The sequence below is a fragment of the Dama dama genome, chromosome 13 (assembly GCF_033118175.1).
Source record: "Dama dama isolate Ldn47 chromosome 13, ASM3311817v1, whole genome shotgun sequence".
Lineage (NCBI taxonomy): Eukaryota > Metazoa > Chordata > Mammalia > Artiodactyla > Cervidae > Dama > Dama dama.
The window spans coordinates 40,545,536-40,562,866 of NC_083693.1; the positions used below are offsets into that span (position 1 = coordinate 40,545,536).

The 17,331-nt window shown below is 39.0% G+C and overlaps 1 protein-coding gene across 16 annotated transcripts in view; it reads right to left on the reverse strand.

Moving 5' to 3' along the window:
• The window catches only part of PEAK1 (pseudopodium enriched atypical kinase 1), a 311,689-nt gene that overhangs the window by 55,055 nt on the left and 239,303 nt on the right, over nt 1–17,331 (reverse strand). For all 16 annotated transcript variants that reach the window (XM_061158944.1, XM_061158943.1, XM_061158942.1 and 13 more), the window contains one exon: nt 10,424–13,680. In XM_061158944.1, coding sequence (XP_061014927.1) covers nt 10,424–13,566 — 3,143 coding nt within the window. In that variant the 5' untranslated portion in view covers nt 13,567–13,680. The remainder of the gene's footprint in view (nt 1–10,423; nt 13,681–17,331) is intronic.

Consider the following 17,331-nt stretch of genomic DNA (forward strand, 5'->3'; position numbering starts at 1 on the left):
ATAGACTCCAACAGACTCAATAATCACCCAAACAATGCAGTAAAAAGTACTCAAGAGGCCAAAAATCTCTGAAGTCAGAGTCTGGCTCTGCCACCTACTTGCAGAGTGGACCTGGGACTGTCAATGAGCCTCTCTGTTTTCAGTTTCCTATAAAATAGGAAGAATGCACTACCAGAGATACTGGGACAACTGAGATAACATGAATGAAAATTGAGAATTATATAATAAGATACTGGTATTTGACTTCAGATTCATTAGGTGAACAAGGAAACAAAGCTGACCTGACAAACAGGGGAATTTGCAGTTTGATTCTTCACTTTGGACTACATTCATTATGAGACTCAAAACAAGTCAATTTAATTCTCTGGATTTTCAATCACCTCCCCAAAGGGAAAGGAACATAAAGCTCTCTGATGACCACCCCACAACCATCCTATATCATTCTTTGATTACAATAAAATGAGATACTCATTCATTTACTCTAAAAGAGGATTATTGAAAAATTCAATAGTAAGGACTTTACAAACTCATCTAAACTTCAGGAAAAATAGTTCAGCAAATGCAGATGTGATTTTTATAAATGCTGATAGTCCAGAAGTTTCTTTAGAGCAAAGAACATGATCAGGAGAACTAGCAACTACTTTCAGCTTCTGTCTCCAGTTTTTTTCTTTATGAGAAATAGGAACTTGGTCTTCAAGTTCTTAGGACCAGTTTAGTCTTAAGCACGAAAAGATGACTTTGACAAGTTCTCTTAGCAAAGAGTAGAGATAATGCAAATTAAGATATAATTAGAACACATCTGAAACTAATATAACATAAATCAACTATTCTTCAACTAAAAAAAAGTGTTTAAAATTTTTTTTAAATGATTGTCCATATCAAAGAGAGAGAGAGAGAGAACTGGAGCATACACATTAAAAAAAAAAAATTCAAGCTTTTAGCCGAACTTTCCAGAGAAGGACATCACATTGTATCATAATCTAGGAAGTATTTGAACATCTCTGTCCATACTCCATGTGCATACACACATGTATATTAAGAGACTCAGCCTCTGGTTACTTTAGTGAGCAGTAAACATGTCTAGCATTTGGCCAGAACGGCCAACAGGCCACCAGCATGCCTGACTACAGACAAATCAGATATTATAGTTTAGTCCAGCAGTCAGAAAACTTTGCTATGAAGGGTCAAATAGTAAATAGTTTAGACTTTACAGTCCATGTGTGCCTTTTGCAACTATTCAACCCTGCTTTTGGAGAAGGAAATGGCAACCCGCTCTAGTATTCTTGCCTAGAGAATTCCATGGACAAAGGAGCCTGGAGAGCTACGGTTCACAGGGTCGCAGAGAGTTGGACAGGACTGAGCGACTAACACACACACACACACAACCCTGCTATTATGGTACAAAAGCAGCTGCAGATACATAAAAAAATGAGTGTGGCTGCTTTTCAATCAAACCTCATTTATAGAAACAGATAAAAGGTTGAATGTGGCCCACAGTTCAAAGTTTGCCAATTCCTGATCTATACCCCTGAAACTTGGAGTGGATTAGAGGGGCTCTAAGGATTGACTCCTGCGTTAGTGAGGAATATAGCTGAATTCTAAGGACTCTAAGAAGGTCAAAAAGGTCTTAGAAGGGTATAAGAAGGTGTATATAGATGACTAGCATTCCTAGGAGAGCAATGGTGTGCCAAACCTAATCTGCCTGTCCAAAACGGAAGCTGCTGCAGTTTGGATAGAATCCCAGCAATATGGGGCAGAGCTGGATTCCTGAGCTGGTTCTGGGAGTCCCAGAGAAACTGGATTTACATGGTATCCAAGAGTACATGGTAGGGGTGTTTGCTAATTAGGAACATGATCTTCAGGGCTGGTGGAGCTAGAAAGGTTAGTCAAAGTGTAATAGGGAAGAGTCAATTTTGACTCTTCTATGCTGGATTTGTTTCTTTGACTTTAACCCTTGTTTTTTTCTTTTTTGCCACTTTTGTTATTATAATCATACATAATGGCCTGCTTCAGCAAACCTTGTCCCCTCTGTCTGACCCTTAAACTAAAGTGTCTTTTTTAGCTTACAGGGAGATCATTTGACCCTGGCTACCTGTAAATGACCACAAGAAACTAACACACCCCCTGCCTAAGGTCTGCCGTTCTAGGAGATATCTGCAAGAATCAAATGGCCTTTTCACTTTGTTTCCCTATCTCCCCCCATCTCTGATCCAGAAGAGAACCTGGTATCCAGACCCCGACAAGATGGTTATTTTGAGACATTAGTCTGCCATCTTTTCAGTCAGCCAGCTTTCCAAATAAAGTTGTGTTCCTTGCCTCAACATCTTGTTTCTTGGATTCACTGGCCCTGCGTGCAACAAGCAGAGCAAGCTTGAGTTCAGTAACAAAATTTCAAGAGGCCATTTCAGGGGGCAAATGATATCCTTAACTTCAGTTGAGAGTGTTATAGTTATTTTAGGCAAGTTACAGTTATTTTCTCAGTCGTTGATTGTTTTTCTAATTGATTAGAAAGAAAAAATTTTAAGCTAATTTTTCTTTCATGGGCTAAGCAGCACAGTATGGACTCTTAGCAGCACAGAATCTTAGTTCCCCAACCAGGGATTGAACCTGTGCTCTGTGCAGTAGGGGACTTTTCAGGTGGCACAGTGGTAAAGAATCTGCCTGCCAAGCAGGAGACGCAGGTTTGATCCCTGGGTCGGGAAGATCCCCTGGAGAAGGGAATGGCTACCCACTCTAGTATTCTTGCCTGGGAAATTCCATGGACAGAGGAGCTCAGTGGGCTACAGTCCATGGGGTCGCAGAGTTGGATGTGACTTAGCAACTAGACAACAGCAACAAACAACCCCTGGAGTGGAAGCACAGAGTCTTAACAACTGATCCACCAGGGAAATCCCTTGAGCTAAATTTTTTTTTAGCTAAATTTTTAAGAACATGTATGTGACTGGCAATAGATACTGTCTACCAATCATGGAATAAATAACAATTTTAGCCAATTAATCAAGAGCTTATCACCAGTTTATGGAAAAGACTACTAAAAGGGGATACCTTGGGAGGAAATAAATTGAATCCAGAAGGGAAGAATGAAATAAAGATGGAAGAGTTTTTTTTTTTTTTTTAACATGATAAACATGTGAATAAATCTAAAATAAAAAAAGATGATGTGATGTGATGGGGAGTGACTGAGGGTGGGGGAAGTTTCTTACAATTGATTAGCCAGTGAAGAATTTTCTGAAGGAGTGACATTTAAATTGAGAGCTGAATGACAAGTAGTCAGCCATGCCAAGATCTGAAAGAAGCATACCAAACAGAGTGAACAGCTGATAAAAAGGGATTAGGCTTGGCGTGTTTGAAGAATAGAAAGAAAACTCCTACTGTGAGAAGTTCATGAGCAATGTGGTGAGTAAGAGACAGGTTATACCAGTAGTTAGAGGTCAGATTATGTAGGGACTTCTTTCACTGTGTTGAAACAATGAGATTTGCATTAAAAAAATATATACTATGGAATATTACTCGGCCTTAAAAAGGAGTGCATTTGAGTCAGTACTAATGAGGTGGATGAACCTAGAGACTATTATACAGAGAGAAATAAGTCAGGAAGAGAAAGATAAATATCACATATTAATGCATATACCTGGAATCTAGAAAGATGGTAATGATCAACCTATTTGCAGGGCAGCAGTGGAGATGAAGACATAGGGAATAGACTTGTGCACACAGTGGGGGAAGGAAAGGGTGGGACAACTTGAAAGAGTAGCACTGATACATATATATTACTATATGTAAAACAGATAAACAGTGGGAATTCGCTGTATGATGCAGGGAACTCAAACCCTGTGCTCTGTGACAACCTAAAGGGGTGAGATAGGGTGGGAGTCAGGAGGGAGGGGACATATGTATACCTGTGATTGAATCATGTTGATATATCACAGAAACCAACATAATATTATAAAGCAATTATCCTCCAATAAATGCATTTTAAAAAAAGAAAAAAAAAAAAAAGAATACATGGCTGTTCCAGAGAAGTTAGATTAAAAGGGGCAAGAGATTAGGCAGGTAGATCAATTAAGAAAACACTTTAGTAGGCCAGGTGAGAGAAAATGGTGGCTTGGACCAGCATGATAGAAGCAGAGATGGAGAGAAGGAAATAGATTTGTGATATGTTTTGGAGGTTGAGTCAACAACACTTGGTGATATTTTGGATGTAGGGGATGAGGGGAAGAGAAGAATCAAAGATGACTCCTAGTTTTCTAATCTGAGCAACTAAATGGATGGTGGGACCATTTAGCAAGGCAAGGCTTGGGATAGAATAGATTTGTAGGGAAAAATCAAGAGTTCTGTTTTGGACACATTTCATTTGAGATATCCAGTTGTTTAAGTGGAGATATCAAATGGATAGCTGTAGGTTGGGAAAATCCCCTGGAGAAGGGAAAGGCTACCCACTCCAGTATTCTGGCCTGGAAAATTCCATGGACTGTAATAGTGCATGGAGTCGCAAAGAGTCAGACACAACTGAGTGACTTTCACTTTCACTTTTTTGTGAATCATAGGTGAAGAGATCAGAAATGGAGATATAAATGTAGGAGTCAAAAGAATATACATAATATTTAAAGTCTTGATGATGTTTAGCTAGGGGTTAGCCATTCAAGTTTAAGGAATTCTTTTGGCACATGCTTACAAGGGAAAAAAAAAACACCTTTATCTTCTAGAGATACATATTGAAATACTTACAAATGAAATGATGCCTGGTATTTACTTCAAAATAATGGGGGGAATGGGATGAGGTCTGGGTGAAACAAGATTGGCCATAAATTGGTAACTGTTGTGGTTTTAGGGTAAGTGGTGGTTCATTTTATGAATCTATCTACCTTTGTATATGTTTAGAATTTTCTTTCATAAAAAGTTTAAAATAAAATAAGGGGAATTCCCTGGTGGTTCAGGGATTGGTTAGGACTTGTGCAGTCACTGCCGAGGGCCTGGGTTCAACTTTGGTTGGGGAACTAAGATCCCACAGGTTGTGCAGTGTGGCCAAAGCAAACAAGAAAGAAAGAAACCGAAAGGAACTATTTTATTTATGGTCTCCATTAAAAGTGGCAGAAGCAGAGATGGAGAGATGGAAATAAATTTGGGATTAAAAGTGGTCCTCCATTAAAGGTGGTACTGAGGTAACTATTTCACAGTCAACATTTTAAACAAGATGCTCCGAAAGAAAGCCAGAATAACCAGAGGCACATGAGGAAAAGGGTAAGTAAGATTAATCAGGTAGACAGAGGTCACATATATAGGGCCTTCAGTCATATACCTGGGGATATGACTGGGCTTACATTTAAGAAAGAACACTTGGCTATTCTAAGAATAGAATGCTGGAGAAAAACATTAAGCAAAGATTACCTTAAATTCTGATATCCTAAGCATAATTTGTAAAGAAGTCAACTGATATTGCTAGGTATTGTATAATACTTTACAGATATCTATTTAGTCCTCATGATGTCTCTTTAAGGTAGGTAGTCCTCATGATGTCTCTATGGTACATGCTGGGGAGCTTCAGCTCAGAGAGGTGAAGTCAAAAGTCACGCAATTACAAGTGGCACAATTCAAACTAAAATCTTTGTCTGACTTCAGTGATTCATTTTTCTCACTACACAATATTACGGACATGCTATGGACACCAAAGAGTTGCAGAGATGGTAGGTAAACTAGTGCTTCTAAAAACTATCATGGAGAAATTCCCACCTGGTCACAGACCTGACTAACCACTAAATTAATTTCTCTTGATCCAGACTAGATGGATAGAAATGATGACTATGGATACATTCTTGAGCCAAAATTTGATTGGTATTGCTGTCACCAACATCTTCTACTTCCAATTCATCTTTAATACTACTGCCAGAAAAGTTTTTAGATCACACTACTTTCCCCCTTGAAAGCTGTTTCTGCTACAAAATTTATAACATAAAGGCCAAACATTTCAATGTAGTATGCAAGGCTCCTCACAGTCTTTCTTAGCAGTTCTCAAACTTTTGATTCTCTTAAAAGTTATTGAGAACTGTAAGGGCTCTTTGTTTATGTAGATTATAGCTATTGACATTTATTTTATTAGAAATTAAAACTGAAAAATTAAAAAATGATTAAATCATTTAAAAACAGTAAACCTTTAAATATTAACCAAAATATTTTTTTCCAAACCTCTTTAATATTATGGCTTTACAGAAGACCGCTGAATTCTCGTATATGCCTCTGCATTCAATCTGCTCCGATATGTTGCTCTGGTTAAAGTATATGAAAAATATCTGGTCACATCCATGTATGCAGGTGGCAAGGGAGTATTAATAGTTGTCTAGATAATCTTGGATATTCTTCTTTGGTACTATACCAGATCTTGGTTAAGTGGTAGTTTCTTAAAAGTTACTTGCACTACGAAATCTCAAACCATATCAATGAACTTTTTGTGCTCAGTTACATTAAATTCATTGGTTTAACTTGCAGTTTCAATGGATCTTTTACTCATGCATAATTCTGTAACATCCTAAATGGGGTCATTTGGAAGTAATTGGTTCACTGACTTACGTGGATCTTCCAAATGTTGACACATTTCATTACAAAATTAAAAAAATCTTTTTTGCTAATGCCACCAGCAATCTCATCATAAAAAAATATTTAAGTATTATCAGGCTGTCATGGTAGCAGATACAAATTTTCAAAAATTCTTATTTTTGTGTGAAAGCATGAATTTTATCATGGATGAGAAATACTGTCAGTTGTTTTCCTTGAAGTAATAGGCTCACTGTGCTCATTCTCAAGAAAATATCTGCCAAACACCCAATTCTGAATAACCACAGCTGGTCTGCCACTTGTTCTTTTAAGATGGTCCATGAAAAAGAGGCTAGTTCAGCTTTGTAATTCAAATTTTGAAACTTCAACTATTTAGCAAGTGGTTTTCCTTGAGACGACCGTACTTCGGTATGCAGCATAAATACTTTCTGTGTACTTTTCATTTTATCACACAGAATTTTTTAACAGATACATACTCAAGGGTTGAGATTTAATATGATGTGCTACTTCATCAAGGACATTCTTAAGTAAAACTGATGTTTGTTTTTCTAAAACTACTGGTACCATATGGTGCCATGGTTTCGATTTGCACAGGTGTAAGTGGTTTTACCCATTATTGTTTTTGCATCTTCACTGCAAATGTCAATATACTGAAAAAGACAAATAATGTCTTGGTATTATTAAGAAAATGGTGACTTTTTCATGGTCACTATTTGACCTTGCATGCACCACATCTGAAGAACCACTGCTTTATTCATTATTCTTTTCCAGTCACCTGTCCTCCTTCTGTTTGCCATCATCATCTCTGTGACTTTGCATATATTGTTCCTTTGCCTACAGTGTGTTCATCAGCCAGCTGGCAAGATCTCATTTGTCATTTAATACTGGTTTGTATTTCATTTCTGAGAAGCTGACTTCAGGTCTTTTAAGCTGATTTAATCACTCTGTTTTTTGTGCTTCTGTGCCATTCTGAGCATACATTGTTTAAGCATTTATCACATTGAGGGCAGAGGGTCTAGTAATATTTTTAAGCACCTACTGTGTGCCAGACCCTGCATTAAGTCTTTTATATGTTACTATTATATCCCCAAATTAATTACAGACTGAAGGTCCAGACAGATAGCTGAAACTGAAGTCAAACCCACATCCACTATTTCAGCAGTGTGATAATCTTTACCCCTGTTTATCCCTATGGCACATAGACAGCACAGTTAAGACATTCAACTTATGTCCCTTGAACAGTCAAATAAATGAACTTCGTAAAAATCTCAACTCATAATGCAAGGCTCTACAAAGTCTCTCATCTTTCAGAGCCTAGGGTTTGGCCTTTGGTACAGTATTTTTCATTCTTTATGTACCATTTAGATTTGGAATCTTCATTTACTTATAGAAAAACTTGCATTTTCATTTCTTCCAGCAATGTGTTCCCAGCCGTGGGATGGTAATTTAATGATCACATTGCCATCAAGCTGGAAACACAAATGTTGACATTTGACAGTAATGTTTTTCCTCTCAAAGTTGCTTCAAGTAAATACTAATGGTGTATCCAAGTAAATGGAATAATTATTGAAAAAGCAAATGGTGTATATTTTTCAACATGAGTATTCAAGTTTTAAACTCTCCAAAAAGTTTTTTTTTTTTTTATTTTTTAAAAAAACCTATTTAACACTAATATCTCTTTTTCTACTTAGTCTGGGACATTATGAAATGTGAAAATTCCAGTGTGCCTCTAAGAAAAGCTTAATGCCTCAAAATTTCTTTATTTAAACTATAGTACATATCTTGAAAATGGGAGGACGACCAGTGGTTCTCAAAGTGTGGCCCCAGGATTATCATCATCATCATCGCTTGGGAATTGTTAGAAGGACCCAACTCAGACCTACCAAATCAAAAAACTCTGGGGGCCTGGCCTGGCAATTTGTGTTTTAATAGTCCTCCAGTTATTGAGATGCATGGTTAAATCTGACAACCAGTGGGGTAAATGCACTGCATCTTTTGGATAAATGGATGCTACCTGTAAAGAACTAATACATTGTAGAAGTTATGATTGGCCTATATGCCAACAAACCTTTGACAATATAAGCTGTTTAGCAAGAGGTCTGCCATGCCAAGGGTCCAGGCCACCCTCATCCCCGCATATGGTGGCATGCAGCCGAAGTAGAGAATCTCATTCCACTGAACAGAAGCCAAATTATTCCTTGACTCTGCCTTCCAGGATGTGGATAAACACACCACAACCATACTTAATGAGGAGTAAAGACATTTATTGATTTTCATGAACTATCTGCCATTCTGTCATAGGTAACTCCAGCCATGTACTGTTTAAATTGCTTCTTTTCTAAATAAAATAGCAACCTGCAATACATGTGTTTTATTACTACTGGAGTACAATATTCTATCATCTACTTTCAGCTACCAATGACAAGACTATTCTTCCCAGAGATGTATTACCACTATTCTACTTGCTTTGTTATTACATGAATTTAAGGAAAATAGTAACTTCTTAGCATTTTGATAACTAGTTGCAGGTATGTATAAAAAGCTTATTTTAGCAAAGAATATATATAGAGTTTCCTGGCATTTTGCTAGAAGAAATGAAGGCATTAAGGGTTGATTTTTATTTACATTTTTCTAAAGAAAAGCTGATGAGAGACTCTGTCCTGAACCAGAGTTTTCTGTCTTTGCTGGGAGAAGGCCAGACCTGGGAGAGAAGGCTCACTGTAAATCAAGAGGCAGGGAGACTCAGAATCAGATGAATGGAATACTCAGGGTGTATCTTTGTAAGAGTAAAAAGGGCAGGGGATACAAGGAAATCATCCCATTTGTTACAAACCTGGATAACAGTTCCTTGCTCTTATTGGAAGTACATTAAGTTTGCTTAAAATACAAATGAGAAAGAAAAAACCTTACACTTCCTAAACATAAATGTTTATGGGAATGATTACAAGTGAAAGTATAAAAATTTTGTTTGATTCTATGTACATTATTAACAATGCAACATTATAGGAAGAATAAAAGTTGCAGAGTGAGACAGATCAGGGTTTGAATTCTGGCTCTGACAATTACTAAATGTGTGAATCTGGCCAATTTTTAATTTCTCTGGTTTTCAGCTTATAGGGCTATTACAAGGATTTGATATAAAAATTTGGGATATGACTTATAAAGGGTAGGTGATCAACAGACAGGTATTCAAGTATTAAAATAAACTGATGCTTAGAGAACTGGTGTGGGTGTGCAGTTTGCCTAGTTGGATTGAGAGTTATACCACTTGGTCTCAATCTCAATAACTAACTTCTATTATTTTGCCTACATGTTAAAAAACTATAAATTGCTTGCTGTTTCCCCAACCTTTCCACGACACATGAAATATGAAAGAGATAGAAGTAAAAAGAACAAACATTCCCCTAAAAAATAATTCATATAGACATAACACCTTAGTGAAAGCCAAAAAAAAAAAAAAAAAAAATTGCTTAAAGAGTTTGATTTCACTTACAGTGAAGTAAAGAATAGTATCACCATTTATTCATTTGATCTTGTTTCTTCCTCATACTACCATAGCATTTCAAAGTAACATATTATTTATTGTTAGTAAAGTGTTACAAATTTGTTTTTCTATGTTAAAGTTCCTCTGCATTTACCAGAATGCAGCAGACTACTTTAGCTAAAGATCCAGAGCAATAAAACTTGTCCAGTGCAATATGATCATTTTAATAATATTCTACTCTTGGAATGCAGTTATAAAGATAGATGATGGCCACTGAGTGCTATTTACAAAACAAAAATGGCTCTCATACAATCTTAAAGATGCAAAAAACTCAGCAACTGAAAATATGTTTTAAAAAATTCCTATATTCCACAAGTCGATTTTACATACCTGAGAATTTTCTTAGGAATCTGTGATGGAGATGAGTGACTCCTTTTCTTCTTCTCTGAGTCCTGTAGTGACCCCTCCTCTGCTCCACCCTTCTCTGTGACTGCTGACTGCTCTGCCCTGGCTTTGCCCTGATCCATGCTGAGCTGGCCTTGGGCAGGGTCGCACCTGTACATGAAGACAATGGCTGGCTTCTCGCTGGATTCTCCTTTTGCCTCTGTGAACCAGTGATGGCGCTGAACTGGAGGAGGTGGCAGCATGTGGATGACTGTGCCATCCAGGCCCACCAGTTTCCCCTTCTCCCGGTCTTTTTCTTTGTCATCCTCCTCGTCTGTTTTCCGACGGCGGAAGAAACTTTTAAATGAGATCCAGCGTTTAGGTTTTGCATCAGCTGCCCGCCTGCTGCCTTCAGAGTGCAAAACTGATTCAGCTTCGGTTGACCTGGTCGGGCTGGTTGGCTTGGTCCAGTTGGTGAAATGCCTCTGCAAAAGGTTACTTGCATGGTAAGGGGAGGAGGTCGAGCGTGGTGGGGGAAAGGGGGCTAGTGGCTCGCTTTGGGGGTTCGTCACTAATTTGGAGGGAGGGGTGGTGACTGGCTTTGTGAGTGGATCTTTCTGTGGTTTGGTGGTAGGACTTTCTGTGGTCTGAGGTGCTTCAGCCTCAGCGCTGGGCTGGGACGTGAAGAGAGATTTGGGGCGCACCGGTGTACTCTTGGGTGTAGTCTTAGCAGCACCGGCATCAGGAGGAACTGCATAAAGCTCTTCTACACTGCAAGCTTTAGGGCCAGACTGGGGCATTTCTGGAGGAGACTGCGGGGGCTGGATAGAAGCCACAATCTGAGAAAGCACAGTGCTTGCTTTCTCTCGGGTGCTACTGCCACTGCCCACCCCCTGAGGCTCCTGAGTGCTTTCTGTTTTGGCCACAGGCTCTTGAGTGGTTCTCTGGAGCTTTGTTGGGGAGCTGTGGCTAGAACTGTAGCTTCTCTGTGGTGAAGACTGACTTCTGTTAAGACAGCTGTTAAACTCCTGAACCTTCTGAGCCACTGAGCCCCTTTTACGCTCTGTGCTGTTTGAAAACCCTTTAGCTTGGGGACATTCAGTGGGTTTGCTAGTAGTGTTATCAGACGCTTTGCTCTCAGTCTCTATTTCTTCGTAAGTGTGGCTTATTACACTTGTGGTTTTCTCCTTCACTGAAAGTTCTCCACTGGTTCCAAGAAAACTCTTGTAAATGGCTAGATTGTCATACGCATTTGGATTGATTACAATGGGAACTTTGATAGCATTTTTGGAACTCCGAGCATAAGTTGGCTCATCATGAATGATAATTGGAAAAGGTGGCATACCAGCATTGTTATAACTGTTAAATTTTATTTCAGACAAATTGGGTGACTTCACAGGGATGGTTTTGGAGGAAACATTTGTAGCTGTGGGTGAAGTAGGTGCTGATTTGTGACAGATTTTCCTTGGAGGGACATTTGGTCCAGTCCCACTGCTGATTAACTCCACCTTAGGTATCTTCTGTCGTGGACTGGTGCTGGAAGTCCATACTTCCTGGTAGCGAATGGCACTGGATTTTTGGAAATGGGCACTTATGTGTCCTGATGTCAATGCAGGTGATGTCACCGGAGAGTTTGGAGTAGAAGATGAGCTTTTAGTCTTGGGACTATTAGCATGGCCCTCAAGGTGCTCACTGGCCATAGCTGCTGACACATCCACGACAGTATATGGCTTGCACAAAGGCTGTTCCAGATTCACAACTCGGTAGGGCTTTGCTTGCTCTTCCACAGGAACAAGGTTTATGGTTACTGCCTGCCCAGCAATATCTGTAGAGGCTTTACTTTCTGGCTTCTCAGTCTGTACGGCAATCTTGCCATCCTTCTCTTCTAATCGGAGAGCAAGGACTGCTTTGTGTGTCTCTGGAACTTTTACCGAGCTTTTAGAGGCTTGTGAGGAGTCCTTCTCCTGATCATTACCAGAGAGGCTTTCATAATTGGGCTCACTTTCCTTCAAGTCCTTAGAATCTCCCGGGTTACCAGGAGCAATTCCCCCATTACAGATCTTCTGGGATAAACTGCTGGCTGTCTCAGAACGTGATTCTTCTGTTAAAGAGGAATCTGGGGATGTGGAGTCGGATGACACCATGCTCTGAGTGCTTCCTGGTCCATAGGAGACCACAGAATTCTCTTCATAACCATTCAGGATTTCATCATAACTGTCATCATAGTCTACAGCACAGATTCTTTGCAGAGATTTATTTCGCAGGGGGACAGTATTCCATTTTTTGTCCACGAAGAATCGTACCGGAGACAAAGTGTTTGCCCGAAAGTTGGCAAAGCGAGGTTGCCCTCTCATGCGAATCTCCATGGCCAGCAGTTCCTCATCACTTTCATCCCAGCTCTCGTGCTCCTCCTCCATGTTACTCAAAAGCACATCTTCCTCGCTCTCTTCACCACTAGAAAACTCTGGGTAACAGAATCGACCCCCTTCATTACTGATCACTTCTGTGCTCCCACTCAGAATAACGTGCTTGCCCTGAGTTTCCTTCATCCCGCCCATCATGCAACTTGGTGGAAGCTTCCTTTCCAGGGATCGTTTATAGCAATCATTTATTCTTCCTAAGAATGTCTCTCTGGAGTTAGTCTCATTTTCTTTTATTTGAGGGGTGGTATCCAAGCCTGCTATCTCCTTTAATACCTCAGTTAGTCCATTATTGTTATTTGAAATCTTCTTTGCACTATCATTATTCCCATAAGGCTTAGGGACATGGCTAAATCCTTCAACATCATCTTCATTATTATTATTAAGTGGTTTCTGATTCATGGCCATCCTGTTTCGGTTCCATCCTATGACGACAGGTTTATTCTCACAGTGTTCTTGTATACTAAGCTCACCACACACACTTTGCCCATCTGCCACCATCATAGTCGGCTTCACGGCGATGGTGGGTTTTTTAGCCACAGGAGGCCGGAAGTTTCCAGTGTTCCTGATTCGGTGGTTGTTACTGTGGTTGGCATTAGTTTTATTGCCATGGGTGATGGGTGCCTTCTCAGGGTCTGGGGGCAGCTGGTGTAAACTTTTAGGTTTAAAGCAGTTCTTGCATTCACCAGGTTTCCAAACGTGTTCAGTAAAGGTATTACAAGCAGACATTTTTAAAAATAGAACTTCACAGACAATGCTCTCCTTTCAGTGCATGGCAAAACTTTCATCTGTTAGTTTTCACCTCCCCTGTGTTCCTTAGCAGCTCTTGTAAGTGTGATCAACCTGATGGCAGAAGGGGGAGAGAAGAAGAAAATCTGAATGGAAAAGGTACTATGAGGTTTATTATGATGAATGATTAGAAAATATTGGCTCCTATTTTCCTTAAATCAAAAGACAGAGAAATAACCTAATTTGGTCACTTTATGAACTCTCTTTAGTTAATTAGCATTTTGAAATGCTAGTTTTTAAACCATAATTTTATGCATTCTCATTGAACAAAGTATGTATATATAATATTTCACTTGATGTCTCTGTGACAGTGATACTGTGAGCTTCGCCTCCTGGAAGTGAAACCATTCTTTCTGTTATCCTCCAACCTAAAACTTCTTAGTCCACTGTGGGTTCCTCTTCTTTCGCCTACCCTTTATGTTTGGATACCTCATAGAAACTCCTCAAACACAATGTATCCAGGACTAATCTTTTGGCCACCTCTTTCCTCAACTGTTAAGATGCTTTTATACTCTAACCAGCCCTCCTCTACCCTCCAGGCCACCTTTTTCCTCTGTTTTTATCCTAATTCAGCTACTGTCACTATCATCTACCTAGATAGCTAAGCTTCAACCTTCAGATCATCTTTGACACCTCTCCCCACACTTCTAACTGCACATCCTAAATCCTTTTGTAAATTAGTCTCGCCGACTTTATTTATTACATTTCACTGGAACTCCTTCCCATTATCAGACACTGCTGGTAGTTCACTCACACCATCTTTTGCCTAGATTCCTACAATAGGTTGTTAACTGATCTCCATGCCAGTAGCCTCACCAATCTAACCCCTCTACCTTTGTTACTCAAACTATGGTCCTTAGTAGAGTAGTATCAGCCTCATCTTGAAGGCTGTTAGAAATGTAGTATCTAAAGTCCAATCCCAGTCCTACTGCATCAGAATTTGCACTTAGTGAATTCTCAGGTGACTCCAACATTCTCTACTACTATCAGATTGTTTTTTCTATAATGCTAAAATGATCACCATATTACCTAGCTTAACTATTCTGTGGTTCAATATTACCTAATGCATTGGCTCCAAAATGTCAGATAGGGGTTGCTAGATGGGTAAGAACCACCTGGGAAAACACTCAAAGTCAGTCTCCTTAGGGAAGACTCCAGGAACCTGATCTTTAAACAAGTTCTCCAGGCAATTCTATGTACACTGAGGTGTTGGAACCTTTGAGTTATAGGATGAAATACAAGCCTCTTAGGTTTTCAGGATATAGTCCTTGCCTCCCTTCTAGCCTTATGTCTTAAAAATCAACTAGTCTTTTCAAACTCTAAATCCCACTGGGCTTGGCTACTCATTTCTCCTTGGTACCATCAAAGTCACTTAGACATATCTCCATGAACAAGCACTTTCACTTTTAACTGTCTGTTTTCTCACTAGTTTTTGAACTTTTTAAAGCCTGGGCTATATCTTGCTCATTTCTATGTATGTCTAATGTAAGGAGTTGGATGGGCTTCCCTGGTGGCTCAGTGATAAAGAATCTGTCTGCCAATACAGGAGACATAGGTTTGATCCCTGGGTCAGGAAGAGTCCCTGGAGAAGAAATGGCAACCCACTCCAGTACTCCTCCTGGGAAATTCCATGGACAGAGGAGGCTAGTGGGCTATATTCCACAGGGTTGCAGAGACTTAAGACATAACTTAGTAACTAGACAACAATAGCAAGGAGCTGGATAAACACTGGTTGATTAAATGTGCTAGTTTTGAGGCTTATCTTAAAAAAAAAAAAAAATCGTGTGGCTCTCTCTCTCATCTCTCTCTTTGACACAGTGCTACAGACCTTCCCACTACATTCTTACATTTCCACTTTGGATATTATAATAATGCTGGCAGTGGGCATGTACATGTAAGAACTATTTTAATAGCTGGAAAGTTTAACTTCATTCATGGACAATGACAGTGACCAGAATCTCTGGTTTGTCAGAAACACAGTCTTTCGTCAAGTTTCAGCACATTTATAAGAAAGGAAAGAACATTTTCTTTAGCTAATATATACAAAGCTACATCCCTTGTAAACAACACTCACAGAGCACTCTGCCTCAGTGGAAGAAATGTAGACAAAGATCAAAGAATTCCACACAGAGAGTCCAATGACTTGGCCAAAATCTAAGTTCATTCTTTGCTGGAGATCATGGAATGTCTTTTTTCAATAAAGTTAAAATATATTTTTCAAGGGTTTGTTTGAAAGTATTTATTTACTCTTTCAAATGTTCTAAAAGCTATATCCTTTGGTTGATAAAACCATTTCTTGCTATTCTTAGACTGAAACATTTTGAGCAAGGGGAACAATAGAATATAAAATTAGGCTGAAAAAGAGAGCAGGGTCCAGATCACGTGGGGCCTTTTATTGCCTTTTAAAGTAAAGAGTTTCCTAAGGGCAGTGGGAATCCACCACAGGGTTTTAAACAGGGAAACAACATGACATAATCTGCATTTAAAAAAGACAGCTTTGACCAAAAAACCTGAAATACTTAGGTATAAGTCCAATATAGTATGTGCAAAATCTATATGCAAAAAACTAAAAGACTGATTAAAGAGATCAAAGACCTAAATAAATAGAGAAATATATCAAGTTTTCTCAGTGTTGTTAAGATGTCAATTCTCCCCAAATTGCTCTGCAGATTCACTGTAATTCCAACCAAAATCTGAGAGGATTTTTTGTAGAAATCATCAAGTTGATTCTAAAATGTATATGGGAAGGCCAAGAAACTAAAATAGCCGGAAATAATTTCAGAAAAGAACAAAGTTGGAGGACTCATATTACCAGATTTCAAGACTTTTGTAGTAATCCTGACAAGGTAGAACTGGTAAAAGGACAGAAATATGTATAGATGAGAGAAATGGGATAAACAAATTACAACCCATAGGGCAAATCTAGTCTATCACATGTTTTTGTATGTTCATAAGCTAAAGATGCTTTTAAAATTTTTAAATGGTTGAAAAAAGTTAAAAAGTATCATTTTTTGACAAGTCAAAATTATATGAAATTCATATCTCAGTGCCCATAAACAAAGTTTTATTGGCACATAGGCAGGCCCAATTGTTTGCATATTGTCTACCCTTATGGCAGAAAGTGAAGAGGAACTAAAGAGCCTCTTGATGAAAGTGAAAGAGGGAGTGGAAAAGCTGGCTTAAAACTCAACATTCAAAAAATGAAGATCATGGCATGTCCCATCACTTCATGGCAAATAGATGGGGAAACAGTGGAAACAGTGACAGACTTTATTTTCTTGGGCATCAAAATCACTGCAGATAGTGACTACAACCATGAAATTAAAAGACCTTTGCTCCTTGGAAGAAAAGCTATGACCAACCTAGATAGCATATTAAAAAGCAGAGACATACTTTGCTGACAAATGTCCATCTAGTCAAAGCTATGGTTTTTCCAGTAGTCATGTTTGATGTGAGACCTGGACCATAAAGAAAGCTAAGCGCTGAAGAATTGGTGCTTTTGAACTGTGGCATTGGAGAAGACTCTTGAGAGTCCCTTGGACTGCAAGGAGATCAAATCAATCAATCCTAAAGGAAATCAGTCCTGAATATTCACTGGGAGGAATGATGCTGAAGCTTCAATATTTGGCCACCTGATATGAAGAACTGACTCATTGGAAAAGACCCTGATGCTGGGAAAGATTGAAGGCAGGAGGAGAAGGGGAC